Source organism: Tachyglossus aculeatus, chromosome 4 (genome assembly GCF_015852505.1).
Source record: "Tachyglossus aculeatus isolate mTacAcu1 chromosome 4, mTacAcu1.pri, whole genome shotgun sequence".
NCBI lineage: Eukaryota > Metazoa > Chordata > Mammalia > Monotremata > Tachyglossidae > Tachyglossus > Tachyglossus aculeatus.
Genome location: NC_052069.1, coordinates 103,403,159 through 103,421,017, shown reverse-complemented (window position 1 = coordinate 103,421,017; position 17,859 = coordinate 103,403,159). Strand labels below are relative to the sequence as shown.

The window sequence follows — 17,859 nt, the reverse complement described above, 5'->3', positions numbered from 1 at the left end:
TTCAACACTGATGGTACATTCTAATTTCCTAGAGGGTGGACTCTTCCCACAATCTAGAAGCAATATATTAATTTGCTCAGCAGCTACTGTATCAATTCTTAATCACAGCCTAGATTTACTCATTTAAACTTTCACTGTGTAGTGTGTGCGGACACACATTCAACTCGTTGTCCTTATATTTGGAAATGCTGCTGCTTATAGTGTTTCCATTCAGCTTTGTGCTCGTAGCTGACAAGACCAAGGAATAAGCAGCCATCCCTTCCACTCGGAGAACACACAAAGACAGGTGAGCAGAAAGCACAAGCGCGTAATAGAAATGAAACTGGTGATCTGAAGCGAGTACTGGAGATTTTCAAATAGCCCCCTTGTTCTTGAACTTTAAAGTGTTTTCAGTTATACGGGAATTACACTAATGTCTGTCTCCCCCTCTAAATTGTAAGCTCACTGTGGGCAGAGAATATATCTGCCAACTCTGTTGTACTGTACACTGTGCTTAGTACAATGCCATATGCATAGCAAGCACTCAACAAATTCCAATGATGATGATGATATTCTGGCTACCCTTAAAAGATGCACATGGATATAATTTCAATATATTGCCAGCTCACTTTCCATTCAGGGGTCTATGTTCATTTGGGACTGTATCCAGTGGTTTAGATAGTCAAGTCCAGAGATTGCCTCCAGACTAGGACGGAACATCAGTCCATATTGGAATCTCAAACTGAAGTCTGTTTCTCTCCCCTTTCAAGGCTGTCTCATCCGCTTCTAGTGGGGTAATAAGAGGAAGGAGTCAAAAAGATGATTAAATTGGTAACTAGAACAATATGGATATTTTCCAAGTGTCACACCACTCCTACTTCCTTTACTTATTCCAGTGTTATCACACATCTGCTCAGCAGAGGCTCATGCTATTGCGATCTTGGTGCTGATCAGCTTTTGGTTGGGGTTTGGTTCCAATCAGAGGGCAGTCCTCTTCGGCACGTTGACCTTCCCTATCAAACCCACTTGGTGCATCCTCAAAGTGGTCTAGACATAATATCTTTCTATTTCTGCTTCAATCTGAAGGATCAATTCTCTTTGATGACAGAGAGCTTCCTGCTGCAATCTAAGAAAGACAAGTGCCCAGTGGGTTTGCCATGGGTTTGCCCTCTTCTGGGGCCAGGGTAGAGATTGGCTTGTAGTTCCTTCAGAACACATTTGGCCTCTTATGGATTTACCTGTCCTTAGTCATTCACCTTAATCTCTACCGTTTTTGCAAGCACTGGTTGCCATATAGATTTATTCCATTCTGTGATGGTTGCAGCTTTGGTCTGCGCTTCATCCCTTATTCTGCTCTTCCAAGGGTTTTTGGTAAACATGAATCAGCAAAATTATATCTATTTACCTATCTCTCTGTGTGTGTGTGTGTGTGTGTGTGAGAGAGAGAGAGAGAGAGAGAGAGAGAGAGAGAGAGAGAGAGAGAGAGAGAGAGAGAGAGAGAGAGAGAGAGGGAGGGAGGGAGGGAATATGGGGGCTTATCTTGACTCAGTTCCTTATGGAAGGCACTAGTAACTGCTGAATTATGCACCTCCAGCTCCCTCCTTGGCCCCCACTTTTAAATCCCCTGCTTTGTTGAGAAAATCAGAACAAAAAAAGCAGGAACGATGTCACCTGAGTTTAACACAGTCAGTCAATGCATGCAAATCCCACACATGATCCTTCAGTTAGCCGGGCACGTTAATATGACAGCATTTTTCTCGTTACACATCATTCCTGCTTGCAAAAAGAACCCAACAAACCTTTGTGTGCGTTTTGTAATGTGTTGCACACTTGTCCACTAATTCTGTCATTCCACTCTATGCCTCAGTGGAAACATGACTGGCACGGACGAGAGAGTGTGAATGATATTGTACAAACCATCATCACTAAGATCAATTCTTGAGTGCAAATTCTTGGACCTGAAGTTTCAATATGAGGCTCATCCACACTTTTTGACAAAACCTATACCCTCAACCCTCTCCCATCTCATTCTGAACAGCTCTAAGATACTCTGAGTATAAAAGGTGAAGGATAAAGGCTACATTTTACTCCTTCGATGGAAAAATTCACAGAAATTTATTCAAAAACGATGGGCTTGTTTTATTTAGTAGAACTTGTGAAACTAGACTTCTTAATCCCAATGACATTTTTAAAAAACAAATTGGTGAACAAAGAAAATAAATAGGTGCTCGCTTCATCCTCATTAGTTCTCACTCAAAGGAAAAGGAGGAGTTAGAAAATTCAAGGTGTATGGGCCATGTTAACCAAAACATAAAGGGAAAGAATAAAAGTGGATCTCCTTCACCTATAGCAGTCAGACTTCCAATGAAAGGGGATGTGATTTGCAGACATGCAATTAAAATGATTTGTCTTTTTCTCCTCTCCCCATAAAAAGCCCAGCCCTAACGAGTTAATCCCTAACACCCCTTAGAGCAGTGTGCACACCGCTACTCCTAGAGTTGCCAAGCAACTACCAGGAGGCGTGTCAGAGAGCAAGAAAGGCCTCAATAAATGAACGGAAGTCTGGGCGGCCACTTAACATGGATAAAGGAGGGGTGGGTTTGGGGCTTTTTTTTTTTTAACAGCTGGGATGCCTGACTGGTTTCAGTTTTGTCACTTGTATGGGAAAGCATTCAGCTGGTTTAAATCTGACATTTTAAAATATCCAGACATTTGCCCCGATTTTCTTCTGAGGGATACATAAATAGATTCTCTGGGTGAAGTGTGGAGGCCCTCCCTCTGTGCCGTGCAGTAGAAACACACTTATGTACCTCATAGTAGGATGGTGCCGATTATTTTTGGCCAATATACATATGGCTGCTGGGGATTAGCCCTGTTTTAAAAAGGGGCTGAACAGAGAATTCTATTCAGGTAGACACTTTCCTTGCCTTCTCTTCTCTCCCTCCCTCTCTCATGATTTAGAAACCTACCAGTACCACGTAACACTGAAACTTCAAACAAAGGAGGCCTACACTGGGCTCTTGACTAAGAATGTTTTAATAAAATAGAACCTTGACTTCAGAAGGCACAACTATGAAATTCTGTGGAAGAATAAAGAAACAAAAACATAACCAAAAAAATACCACCCTAAGCCAAACACTCTCAAGTGAAAAAAATCCTGGGCAAAGCAATCATCACGAGAACAAGTTCTCTATTTGCCCTAGAACAGCCTCAGAAAGTCAGTGGGGCAAAAAGCACAACCTATGTTAATGATTTTGGAAGGCTCCTGGGATAGGCTCCTATCCTATGAAGAATTTCTCTGGAACACTCAGCTCTTCAGGTAGCATGAAAATTCCACTGGAGGAAGCTCTGCTGGGGTTGAGGAGAAGAAAGGTTGAGGGTTGACAACTGTCTTGAAGTCTACAAAGATTCTGCATGGAGAGGATGCCAACCAAATTTTCTCTCCACTCACTTAAGGCCAAAATCGAGAGGAAATGGGCTTAAATAAAAATGGGCTTAAATAAAAATGGGAGAGATTTTAGTTGGCCATAAAGAAGAACGTCTTGACCCCCAAAGTGACAAAAATGTAAGATGGACTGCCAAAGAGGGTTAGTACTTGACGGACAGTAAGTGCTTAACAAATACTATAATATGCATATCACTGCTGGAGATTCCATTCCTGTGTTCTGGATGAGTTAGTCATCTGTCTAGAGGCAGAGGCCTGACCAGATGATCTCTTAAGGTACCTTCCAGCCCTAGGGTTCCATTTTTATGTTCATATGAGTCTCTAAACTGCATCTAGCATCACTTCCTGAATGGATTTTTTTTAATGGTATTTGTTAAGCACTTAGTATGTGCAAAGCACGGTTCTAAGCGCTGGGGGGGGGGGATACAGGGTGATCAGGTTGTCCCACGTGGGGCTCACAGTCTTAATCCCCATTTTACAGATGAGGGAACTGAGGCACAGAGAACTGAAGTGACTTGCCCAAAGTCACAAAGCTGACAATTGGCGGAGCCAGGATTTGAACCCATGACCTCTGACTCCAAAGCCCAGGCTCTTTCCACTAAGCCATGCAACCGTAAACTCTTTATGGGCAGGAAACGGGTCTGCTAATTCTGTTGTTTTGTACTCACCCAAGTACTTAGCACAGTGCTCTGCACATGGTAAATGCTCAATAAATATCACTGATTGATTATTGCAGGACTCAATGTTTCCAACACCGCATGCGTGCACACAACTACGTCTTGCTGTATCCAAACAGGCTCAGCCGTGCCATAGGATAAGCTTTGCCTAATTTCACTTAGGGAGTTCCAGCCGACAAGTGAGTTTGAGTTTTCTCTCAAACTCTAGAGTTAAAGGAAAATGAGGACATATGGATAATCTTTTGAATTAAAGCAATACCAGAGAAGCAGCATGGCCTAATGGATAGAGCATGGGCCTGGGAGTCAGAAGGATGTGGGCTTTAAACCGAGACTCCACCACTTGACTCCTGTAGACTGTAAGCTCATTTTGGGCAGGGAATATGTCTATTATATTATTGTTTGTATCCTCCCAAAGCACTCAGTACAGTGCCCTGTATGCAATAAATGCTCAATAAATACGACTGATTGCTGTGTGAACTTGGCCAAGTCACCTAACATCTCTGAGCCTCAGTTACCAGGTCTGTGAAATGGGGATTAAGACTGTGAGCCCCAAGTGGGACACGGAGTATGTTCAACATGATTAGCTTCAATCTACTCCAGTGCTTAGTACAGGGCCTGGTGCATAGTAAGTACTCAACAAATACTATTAAAAAATGAATCAATTTCAGCCTAAAAAGAACTTCAACCTAGAAAGAGTGGCATAATGGAACTCCTCCAAGGAGGTAGTTTCTTCTTAATTTGTATACTTATGCTGGGGTTACATGTCCCACCATTTCTTCCCAGGAATCCTTGAGGATCCATAAAGCTCTTGGTCCCAAAGCACCTTCAATAGCTCTGAGATTAGAAGTAGCTCCAGACCACTTAATGCACCCTCAGCACAGCACTAGTTGAGGATATTTTAATAAATGCCTATAGTCTGGGACATTTTGCTTCACAAATACTGATCTCCACATCTCTGAAGTATAATGGGGAAGACCCTACTGTGCCTATTTTGCAGCTGGAGAGGCCGAAGCAGCAAGGTTTAGCACCTGTCCCAGATCATCAGAGAATTCAAAATAGACCTTGCCTTAGAGCTCAGGTTTCATTCCCAGTCCACTGCTCTTTATCCAAGTCATACTGCCAGAATCCTCCAGAAGCCGGAGCAACAGGGCAAACAGTGCTAAAATATAAGCTCCCAGTAGACAGAGAATATAGCACTTTTGACTGTTGTACTTTCTCCGTCATTCAATGGCATTTCTTGTGTGCTTACTCTATGTAGAGCACTGTACTACACTTGGGAGAGCACAGTACAACAGAGTTGGTAGACACATTCCCTGCCCACAATGAGCTTACAGTCTAGAGGGAAAATTTAGTCCTCTTATTAGCAAAGCACCTTACAATACTTAATAATAATGATGATGGTATTCGTTAAGCGATTTCTGTGCCAAGCACTGTTCTAAGTGCTGGGGTGGATACAAGGTAATCAGGTTGTCCCATATGGGGCTCACGGTCTTAATCCTCATTTTACAGATGAGGTAACTGAGGCACAGAGAAGTTAAGCGACTTGCCCAAGGTCACACAGCTGACAAGCAGTGGGATTAGAACCCACAACCTCTGACTCCCAAGTCCATGCTCTTTCCACTAAGCCACCCTGCTGACCTATCTACTTATTTTCACCTAGCCCTCAAAGCACCTCTGCAAGGTAGGGTGAGGAATTATCTCCATTTTACAGCTGAGGAAACTGAGGCATAGGGAGGTTGTACACAGTAGCCAACTGGCAGAGCCAAGAACAGGACTTGGGACCCCTGACTTCCAGGGCCACAGTTCTTTGGCAGTACTTTGCCAAACTGCCTCCCCCAAGCATATTTCCCAAGTAGTTTCTCACATAGCCCACAGTGGGTACTCCATAAATAGCATTACTGCTAAAGGAAATTAGATTTACTTTTTAATAGTCTCTGTGCTGACCCAGGAAAACATGACCTTTCCATATCCAGCCTGCATTCTCTGTTCAGTGTATGAGGAGGAAAACTGGGAGGTGTCAAGAGATCAACACCAGCCTCTTTGGACAAAAGGCATCAAATGCTCAGACTTATTTTTCAGTTCCTTCTGCATTTTAACTTCATATTCTTTTCTACTCCATTTTCTCCAGCAAATAATGCAATGGATGATCAGGTGGGAAGATTCAGATTGAAAGCCATTCGATTCAGAACAGGGCTCTCATCCAAAACCTGAAATAACTCTGGAAAAGTGGGGAAACCAGGAGACCACAGAGGCTTGCCCCCATTTCTCCATTTGATATGGGTGTTATTTACCTGCATCTCTTGCCAAAGAAAGCACCTATGTAAAACCAGAGGCTTTACCCCTTTCTGGATGTGTAATGATCCTCTTTTTGGGGGCCCAGTTAAAGCACATTACCTTGCCCTGAGAAAGATGGAGTAATAAATAATTATGGTATTTGTTAAGTGCTCACTATGTGCCAGGCACTATATGTACTAAGCACTGGGGTGGATACAAGTATATCGGTTTGGACACAGTCCCTGTCCCGCAAAAGGCTCACAGTCTTAATCGCCATTTTACCCCAGATGAGGTAACTGAGGCACAGAAAAGTTAAGTGACTTGCCCAATACCACATTGCAGACAAGTTGCGGAGCCAGGATTAGAATCCTTTACCTTCTGACTCCTAGACCTGTCTCTAGTAGTTGGGGCTTCACTGTGACTGCAATTTCCCCAGGCCTGGCTTGCAGAATGCAACTGATTTGTTGCCGACCAGTCACCTTCTTCTCCAATTTGACTTGAGGATAAAAGAGATCCTGTGAAATGCCCTCTGTTCCAGAAGGACAAGAACCTGTTCGATTGGATCTGATGGATTTAAAAAATGGCACAACATATGAATCAAGTACTTACAGGTTCAATTTTCAAAGCACTTCTGTAGCTTCCAAAGAAGGCAGCCTGGGCCTTTAAGAATGCTCTGGCCACACCATCACCAGTAGTTGTGGAGACTTTCTTCAACCTGTTCTTCAGTGATGAAACCTAAGAGGAGAGAGAACGTAAAGCCATTGACCACAATCTGCAGGGAAACTTAAACGAGCCAAGTTCAGGCCGAAGGTGAATATAAAATAATGGTCTATCCGACAACTAGCACCCTAACAAAAAGACAGAGCAATACAAGGTCATAAGATATAAGGCCATTTTGGCCACTCTAGCAGTGTCTCTAGCAAGTCTAACCAATAAGTCCACCCCCTCCCATGCCCAATTGAGCTCCTGGAGTCCAAAATGAACAGGATCTTTTGGGGCTGTATTTTTTTCCCTGTACACTTGTATAAATGTATTAAGTGCAGGCTTTGAAAAGTGGGGACTTCACATGTTCATCCATTTTGGCTGGGCAAGAACATCTTCCAACCAACTGGGATCAAGCTCCACTCTGAGGAAATGTATATAGCTTAGCATTCATGTGCTCTAAAACCTGGAATATCCATTTTAAAAAGAAACATGATTTATTAAAATTTTAAAAATAAACCCCACAAAAACAAAAACTCAGCACCTACCAGGGACAATGGTGACATTTTCCTCCTTTGAAATGGTCGATAGCAACTGAGCTCTTTTCTTCCTGTTTCTCAAAGGCTCTACACCACCTGTGCGGCAGATTATTCCCCACTTAACCTTCACTGGCCTTTCTCTTTCATTCTGGAGGTGTTTAATTACCTCAGATTCACAAAGCTGCACTTCAGGTGAACACACTCCTAATGGTCTCATTACCATTTACACAAAGAAATATTCACTGATTGTAACTGAGCAAATATCAACTGTACACCTTCTTACCCAGGCAGATTTTAAACTATCCAAGCATCCGGGTCACCTGGCTTTCTTGGGCTCCCTCCCTTCTGTACATCAGTGGTGGCTCTTCTGAAGAATCACCCTTCCCTCCATGCATTCCCCCCTTCCACCACGAACAGATACGTGCCATATTTAGATGCCTTTTCTCTTCAGTGTTTACAACTTTGAAACTTCTAAAGCAAAACTGTATCTGACCACTACTGAAAGTGACAGGATTTTCCAGAGGAATGTAACTAAACTAAACACACCAAAAGAGTCTTCTCACATTAATGTGTAACTTGCTAGGTAGACTCAGCCAAATCATTAACAAACAGACTTGTCAGTAGCGATTTTGGTGGTGGTGGTGGGAGTGGAGTGGACGGGGGGTGAGGTTGAAAATACCAGGCCTGGAGGTATTCACTCCTTTAAAAGAGATGTCATATAAAGGAAAATTAGACACAGCAGTGACTTCAGAAGCATCTAAATAGGGGCTCAGAGTACCATGGGCTTTTAAGAAATCCTGTACGTTTGTACATCTAGTATTTGAAGACCACCTCTTCAACAAAGTACAGCATGGGAAATTCAGGTGGGAACATTTCAGAGGAACAAAATCCTACCTTGAATCTCTTCCAGTACTCTTTCCCAGTAATGTTATAGCGAGTATACAGTATATAGAAAGTTATATTCACCACCTCTAGAAAATCATGAAAATACATTTACATAATGATGGGTTCCCTCTTACTTTCACCATAGCCTCCAAATCAGAAAATATTTCTCAAAGTGGGTTTTCAAGCTCTGAGATATCACAGAACAGCAAAGTGGAATGGACCCATTTGTAATTTGGTACATTGGCCACAAGCCACAGGAAGGGCTTTCAAATTGAACAGCCACATCCCCTGGGGTTCGGGGAAGTGATATGGATTCATATGCCCTCATCAAAACAGTGGACTTACAAATTTCCATAAGCAAAGTACTACTATCAAATCCTGCCAGCTCTTCCTACACCCCATCTTCTGGATCCACCACTTCCTTTCCATCCCAACAGATACGACCTCTTGTGCAAGTTTAGTTAAATAGCTTAGCATAGTCAAAAGAGCACAGGTTTAGGAGTGGGTGACCTGGGATCTAATCCTAGCTTGCCTGCTATGTGACTGAACTTCTCTGGGCCTCAGTTTCCTCATTTGTAAAACAGGGATTCAAAACCTGTTCTCCCTCTCCTTTAGACTGTGAGCCCACCGTAGTACTTGGGACAGTTCTTGGCAAAAAGCACTTACTTAAATACCACAAAGTGCTTAATAAATAGCATGACTAGACTACTGTATCAATCTTCCTGCTGGTCTCCCCACCCCCAGTCTCTCCCCCATCAAACTGCTGCCCAGATCACCTTGAAATGTCAACTAGAACGCATCTCTCTATTCCTCAGAACCTTATATTGGCTTCCTATTTCCTTTGCATTAAGCAAAAACTCCCCATTTTATACAACTGTTCTTTTTATCTGCTACTCCTCAGTTCACTCTCTTCATTACTTTGAAACTAGCTTTCTAATTGTACCTCACTCTCGACTCTTCCATCGCTGCCCCACGCTCATGCTGTTTCTCCAGTCTGGAACTCTCCACAATCGTCCTGAAATCCCACATCCTCCAACAATTCCCTGACTAGTTCTCATCACCCCAAGCTGGAAAAACCCATTTCTAGTATATATTTATTCCTATCCATCCTAAGCACTTGTGCATTTATATCCATTGACTTGTACATTCAATTAATCAATCAGTCATACTGAGTGCTTACTATGGGCAGAGCACTAGACTAAACTTGGAAGGGTATAATATAACAGCATTAGTAGACGTGTTCCCTGCCCACAACAAGCTTTCAGCCTAGAGGGGGAGAAAGACATTGATATAAATAAATTACAGATTTGTCCATAAGTGCTGTGGGGCTGAGGGATGACTGAATAAAGGGGGCACACATTACTCTAGCTGTAAATATTTTTAGTCTGTCTTCCCCATTAGAGTATAAACTCCTTGCAGGGAGGAAACCTGCCCACTTCGTGCTGTTCTTCCCCGAGCACTTAATACATTAGTGCATTATACCTAAAGATCATTCATTAAGTTCTGCATTTATTTACACACGTCTACACCACATAATTCCCACCCACTCTTTCCTAAATTTTGAGGGGAAAATACGTTCTTATTTTTTGTAAGATGTGATAGCAGCACACACTGCAGTAGGAGGAGGAGATAAGTTAGACTAGGCTAAAGCCTCAAATACAGGCTTGCAGTGGGGAGTTTCTTCTTTGAAATACACACATGCATGTTGGAATTGGAAGAGAAGAATGAGCTAAAGTTATGGATACAGGGGAATTTCTTTGAAACGTGTGTGAGCCTGCCAGGGTTGGAAGAGGAGAAGGGTCAAATACAGCTAAAGCCTTGGATATAGGCTTTGAAAAGGGTATGCTCCAGGGGAGCAAGAAAAGGGCAGGGAGGTCACCGTTATTCGTTGATTCCTTCTCCCTTTCTTTTTTCCTCCTTGTTTCCTTCTCCTGCTTCCATTATTGCTATACTTAATTCCCCATGCAATAACCTCTCACCTGTTCTGGGGTGGCAAAAACTGGGCAAAGAAGTGGGGCAATTACACCAGCAAATATGGTACTATTACTTGTCTTGGATGAAAATCTGGCTATCCTATCCACAATGAGATGTCAGTACATGGGGTTGTGTTCTTGAAGAAGAATGGTGATATTCGTTAAACCCTTACTATGTGCTAGGCACTGGAATAGCTACAAGATAATTAGATCCCACATGGGGCTCAAGCTTAAGAGGAGGGAGAGCAGGTATTGAATCCCCATTTTAGAGATGAGGAAACTGAGGCACAAAGTGACTTGCCCAAGATCACATAGCAGACGTAGCAGAGCTGGAATCAGAACCCAGGTCCTAAAAGTCCCAGGCCCAGAATCCTTCCACTAGGCCAGGCTATTTGTGCTCTAGTGACCATTATAACGATGGGAAATACTGGGCTAGGGGGTAGATGGTGTGAAGATATCATCCTGATTTCTGTTTTTACATAGAACGCTTTATACCCTTGCTATTCACGGTGATTTTAGAATATTAAATATAGTAGCATTGCTAAAACAAAGAAACACACAGTCCCTTTTAATTCAACGCAGTAAGGCTGAGACAGGCTGGGACATTCAGCCTTGACCATCTTACAAGAATGCACAGAACTGTCTCTTCCTACACTGAAACTACTTATACCAACTCGTGGATCATATGGCATCAGAACTTGTGTTGTGGGAATAACGTTCCTTAATTCTTCCATTGTATTATATCCAAATCATGTTATGAAAACCCATTGTAGTGGAAGTTGGTGTGCATACTGGACAAGCTTTGTCTAAACAACAACTTTTTCCTGAAGCTCAAGCAGCTACAATCCCATTGGCATACATTTTTAATGTTACGCACTGGGGTTCATTTACTCTTGCCAGAGATTCTTAAGCATTACATGTTATGTGGCTATAGCTTGGAAAGCTGTTGTCTCAAATTCTGAACCCAAATCTCCCAAGACAAGTAGTAGGAATGAACTTTGCCTACAAAAGTTTTATGAATCAGAAAATGACATGGATTCCCAAACCGATTATCTCAATTCCCACATCAAATTTACCCGACACACATTAGACAATGAATGGCTCTCCTAACTGCTCTAGCCACAATTCTGCCTGGGAGTGGATGATCCAAAGGGCACTCTTTCAGACTCTTACATCACCACCAATCAGGCCTTTGCCATGACAACTTAGCAGACAGCTTTTAGAACTGAACCCACACCTGGAGAGGTTCCAGAGCTCTCCCTTAGATGCATCAACTGTTGTGCTGCTAAATGGGGTGCAAACTTGTTTGTAGTAATCAAATTGGCAAATCAGACCCCATATATTCAGGGAACCATTTGGGGAAAAACTGTTGCATCTGGATTTTAAAAATAATTCCACTTACAGGAAGCAAATATTCTGGATCAGGTTTTTGTACTCATTTCAAGTGTACCCCATACACGAGATTTTCTGGTAAAGTCCCTTAACTACAGTCTATAAGGCGTATTTATCCTTCTCTCCCACCTTTGTTTCATTAACTACAAAAATGGTGTGCCTCTTTTTTCACCTAGCTTTACCTTAAATTTGAAGCAGCAAATTTTCTGTAGGAAAAATAAATTTTGCTCTTCTTTCATTTAATTCCCCTCCCATAGTCACTACAGATTTCCAGGAGGCTGAGCACTTAGAGATCTCTGGAAAAATGTCTGTAAAGGAGATGAATAATAAGCCTTCTAGGCTGTAAGCTCATTGTGGGCAAGGAATGTATCTACCAATTCTGTAATACTGTACTCTCCCTAACAATACACTGCTCAGCACAAAGTAAGCACTCAATAAATATACTGATTGATAATAAACCCAAGACCAATGCTCCTAGAAAGATATAGTTCTAGTTGATTCCTTCCCCTACCCAAGAGCATCTGTTATCTTTTTGCTTGCTGTACTATATTGCACCCTGTATCTTGCAAGGAACTGTAAGTGAACTCATTTTATTGGTCTAATCTATCAAGGAGAGGCTGAAAGCCTCCTCTGCAGTCCGTTTCTTTCTCTAAGATCCCAATACTTCACCGGGTACATTGAGACAGGTTAGTTACATCACACTCCAAAGACCGAAGTGGATATGAAGTAAAGGGTGCCATTTTTTAACATAACTAACTTGGCTCTCCTCTGGTTTAAAGCCCAGGGTTAACTTTACCTATGAATTATCATAGGCCACATCCTAACCTGGAAGTCATTTATGAATTCATCAGTATGTTGAATGCTACATTTCAAAAGCATTTTTTTTTTACAAAATGAAAGGATCAATTTTCATTATATAAATTGCTACTTTACTAGATGCTACAACTGTACTGCTGAGCATTCCCTAACTCCATCTACAAAATGATTAGGTTTATGTTCTATCAGCCAATAGGCAAACCTCCCAAGTCAAAGAACCCCATTACCAACTCTCGCAACATAAAGAAGATCAGTAGGAGTTTCATGTATTAAAGAATAGTAGCTCTCCTTAGCTCTCCTTAATTTTTTCATTTCTACTTTAAAAAACTAAAATCAAAGACATATAAAAATATACCAGCTTTCTAGATCCTGATTGGAAAAAGGAAATATATTTTCAGGGAAGGCAATTTCAAAGAAAAACCATCTCTTTGTTTTCCTATAAAAACAATTTATCTTTAACACAGAGACACACACACACACAATTAATGTACACAGAAAACACCCCTACTTAAGCTAAATGAGGCTGTAAGAATTTAACTTAAGATAAATGCATATTAAGATCACGAGATGGTTGTTCAATATGAAGATTATTTCCAACCAAATATGCTTTTATATTATATATGTCTATACATGGAAAATCTTGGAGTATTTTTAAAGGCAATTTTTTTTATACTTCTGGCAGTTCAGGTTTAAAAGGTCAGAGTTAAACTATCACCATGTTTCAAAATGCAATCTGTGCAATGCAGCATAATGAAATGGTTCAGGAAAGGTGCTAGTGGAAATGCTTTTAATTAGGTCCAAGGCTTTTCAGTTGTCAACATGAATAAACCAAGAAGCATTCTCCTGCAAACACAATATGAGAAGATAAAAATGGACGCTACCTTTGAAAATTTGACATATATCTGAAAGCTGGAAAGCTAGACGCTTATACATACATAGTTTTCCACATAGCTATTTCCCAAAGTGTAAAAAATAGCTTCAAATACTAAGTGGATAATAAAACAAAGACAACCTTAAACTGCCTATTCAAGAGGGATATGAAAATGACTTGAAATCAAGTTCAATTAAAGTCCAAGTGTTGATCGAATGATAGACCCCATTTCCCTTATTAAAGTGAGGGCTTTTATGAATAGGTAGATTTCCCTGACCCATATTCAACAGTACCTCAAATGAAATTTACATTGCACCTCAGACTCCACCACAATCCTCCAAATGGTTCATGAGAACCAGCAACTATGGAAAGAGTACAAAAGTATCCTTCTGACCCTATAACCAGTATGTGCCTCTCCTGGGACAAACACACCCTTAACAAAAGCACTAGGCAGCAATGGTAGCTTCAGCATTAAATGAGGCATAAGGATCAAGCTTCTGGAGATTCCCCTGGCCTCTTGCATGTGTTATTTTAAAACATTAATCCTAAAATGAAAAAATTGCTAGGAAGAGTGCTTGATGGTTAAGATAAAGCTTGCACTGCCCTAATTAATCAATTGATTGTATTTATTGAGGGTTGTGTGCAGAGCACTGTACTAAGTGCTTGGGAGAGCACAATCTAACAAAATTGGTAGACAATTTTCCCGTCCACAATGAGCTTACATTCTAGAGGGCGAGACAGACATTAATATAAACTATGAATATGTTATGTAAGTGCTGTGGGGCTGAGAGAGGGGTGAATAAAGGGTGCAAATCCAAGTGCAAAGGCAAATCCAAGTGCAAGGGTGAAGGCAAGCCCATACCACTAAAAAAAAAAAAAATCAATTCTCTACAAGAAGAAACCAGGAATGAGGGCTTCAGTGTGAATCCTGATTAGTTCAAAGTGAATTAAAGGGTAGCCACTCCTATCCAGGTCCCCAATATCAGGATACCCAAGTCCAACTTGGAAGCCAAAAATCCTTCCTCAACTACAAATGACTATCTTAGCGTACAAAGAAAGGTCAAAAAGAAAAATGGGTGCATGGTTAACATTTTCTGGTGCATCAATAACCTAAATGTCACCCAAATAAATGTCATTCATTATAGCCGAGGCTTAATGGATTTCTTCAGCTTCTTATACTTTTTGTTCATTCAGCAGTTAATGAAGTGCTTGGCGTTTATATTAGTTTACAAAGATAAAAGCGTGATCTGACTTAACGACAATTTGGGCTATATAAATAAAGATTTCCATTCTCAAAAATGTAGCCCTGCTGAACCCACGATAGATCGCAAAAATGCATTTACTCGGAGGAAGTCCAGAGGAGAGGGGGAAAGAGAAAGAGGTGTGTAACCCCACCTCTTTTGAGAAAAAAAAAGGGAAGGTGGATGAGGGTGTATAATAGATCTGCTTCACTGTGTCCCTGCTGTGATGAACAACTTGATCCACTTACAGTTCCAAACACATGATGCATGAAAGAACTGACACATATTCAATTCTTGCAAAGAAAAGCATCTGCTCTCTAGTGGTCACAGCCAAACATTAAACTGTTTTAAAGAAGGGAAAGGACCTCTAGAGAAGCACACTGCATTATCTAGATAACAAAAGTCAAGCAACAAGCAGGATTACAAATGAAGAATGAGATAGCAGATGAGATTTCCAGCATTAATTACCCAAAGTAAAATGATTCAAGTTAACTCTTGGTTATGACAAATATTAAGCCCAGCTGTGTTTATATAGCAGTTGTGAAAAAAGAGGAAAAAAAGAAAACCGTGTATAATATCTGAGAGCTATGCCAGTTAATTGAATTCGCTGGCAGCATTTCCTCTCCCATACACCAAACATCCTCAAAGATAAAATGAAGCTTTTAAACAGACCTGCAGAAAACTGAATCAAGAAATTCAAACCAATAAAACACAACTCTTTACTGCTATAAAAGTGAAGTAAAAGTAAATAATGAAAGGAAGGAAGTCTCTTAAAAATTTACTGCATTCCAAAGCTTAAAGTTTAGGGTTTATTGGTAAGGTCCCTTCTGATGTTCTACAGTGCTCCTGCTCTAGCTTCTTTAATGAAGTCCCATAAACTCTAATAAAATACTTGATTGTTGACAAATCATACCCACATAGTAGGCCCAGGACTCACTGCATCACCATGTTCCTTACATAACGATCAGAAATTTACAAGTGAGCAATTATTTTTGGGCCAGAGACGATGGCCCAAAAGATATAATGCTAATATTATTAATAATAATGGTACTTGTTAAGCACTTGCTATGTGCCAAGCACTGTTCTAAGAGCTGGGGTAGATACAAGTTAATCAAGATATGAAATGATCCAATGCTTGCAGAAAGTCAGGATGAAAGACTAGAAAGGATCATGCTGGGGGATGAAGAGAGAAATTCCCCAGGGGGCGGGATGGGGGGAAAGTCCCAGGTCACCTTTGCTTTGCCCTGTCCGACAATCCTGAAGGGCCATGTAGTTCCAGCTCAGCCTCAGAGACTTAGGTCCAGACTGAAAGGGGTGGAAGAAGTCTGTCCCAGGCCAGAGTGGGTCCCATAAAATTTGTTCAGCCATAGGGCAGCAGCAGAGAACTGCAGGACACTTGGGAGTCGGGACAGTTTCAGGGCCAACCAGACTATGTCTATCTGAGAAGCAGTGTGGCTCAGTGGATAAAGCATGGGCTTTGGAGTCAGAGGGCCTGGGTTCAAATCCCGGCTCCGCCAATTGTCAGCTGTGTGACTGTGGGCAAGTCACTTAACTTCTCTGTGCCTCAGTTACCTCATCTGTAAAATGGGGATTAAGACTGTGAGCCCCCCGTGGGACAACCTGATCACCTTGTAACCTCCCGAACACTTAGAACAGTGCTTTGCACATAGTAAATGCTTAATAAATACCATCATTATTATTATTATTATCTTCCAGTGAGGCTGGGGTGGTCAAAACAGACCAAAACTCCAAGGCCATCTCAGGTTTTCTCTAGTGAGGGTCTGTACTGTCAAGTTAGTTTTGGGATCACTCTCCCAGACCATCCTGGCTTCCTCCATCGGTATATATGCTTCTCCCGGGCAGGGATTGTACCCACTACTATTAGTCTATATTTCAAATTCCCAGTACAGTGCTATGCCCATAGCAGACACTCAGATGAACAAAAGAAGGAAGGACAAACTTCTCTTGCCTGGAAATGAATTATGGTAACTCAAGACTTGAATGCATCTGTGCATTTTCTCCAGGCTGGGCTGAACTCCAGGCTGGGCTGGCTTTCAAGTGGGTAAGAATAACTGTCTGTTGTGAGACCATGAGCAAGTCACTCTCCTTCTCTGTGCCTCAGTTCCCTCATCTGCAAGGTGGAGATTCAATACCTGTTCTCCACCCTATTTAGACTGCGAGCCCCAAGTGGGACCTGATCTACCCCAGTGTACAGTGCAGTAGAGTGATTAGCACTTAAGGGCTTAACGAATGCCACAATGATACTATTATTACTATGTACAGAGTACTGTATTGTACTTCCCCAAGCACCTGCCCTTGAGGTGCTTACAATCTAGTGGGAGAGACAGGCATGAAAATAAATTACGGGTAGGGGGAGCAACAGAGTATAGGATATGGACAGAAGTGGGGTGGAGTATCACCATGTCTAGGGGGCACAACTTTAGTGCAAAGTGACATAAAAGGGAGGGAGAATTGGGTATGGAAATGATGAATCAAGGAAGAGTTCCTGGAGGAGGTATGATTTTAGTTGGGTTTTGAAGCTGGGAAAAGTGGAGGTCTGTTGGATATGAAGGGGGAGGATTTCCTAGGTAGAATGAAGGATGTGAACAAGGGGTTGATGGCAAGAGAGATGAGATCGAGGCACAGTAAGTAAATTGATGTTAGAGAAGCGAAGCGTGTGAGCTGCGTTGAAGTGGGAGAAGAGCAAGGATAGGTAGGAGAGAGAGCGATAACTCACTGCTAGAAGAAATTTCAGTGTTAAATGGTAAAGCACAAAGCCTAATTGAAGGTACATCTCCAAGAGGCCTTCCCTAAGCCCTCATTTCTTCTGATTCCATTTCCTTCTGGGTCACCCTTGCACTTAGGTTTGCACCCTTTATTCATTCATTCCTCTCTCAGCCCCAAAGCCCTTATGTACATACTGGTAATTTATTTATTGATATTAATGTCTGTCTCTCTAGACTGTAAGCTCATTGCAAAAAGGGAATGTGTCTACCAACTCTGTTATACTGTACTCTCCCAAGCACTTAGCACAGTGCTCTGCTCACAGTATGTGCTCAATAAAT

General features: G+C 41.6%; 1 protein-coding gene across 4 annotated transcripts in view; it reads right to left on the bottom strand.

The window, feature by feature from the left end:
• Positions 1 to 17,859, bottom strand: part of DENND1A (DENN domain containing 1A) — a 514,969-nt gene that overhangs the window by 165,825 nt on the left and 331,285 nt on the right. For all 4 annotated transcript variants that reach the window (XM_038744796.1, XM_038744798.1, XM_038744797.1 and 1 more), the window contains exon 13: positions 6,985 to 7,110. In XM_038744796.1, the coding sequence (XP_038600724.1) occupies positions 6,985 to 7,110 (126 nt within the window). The remainder of the gene's footprint in view (positions 1 to 6,984; positions 7,111 to 17,859) is intronic.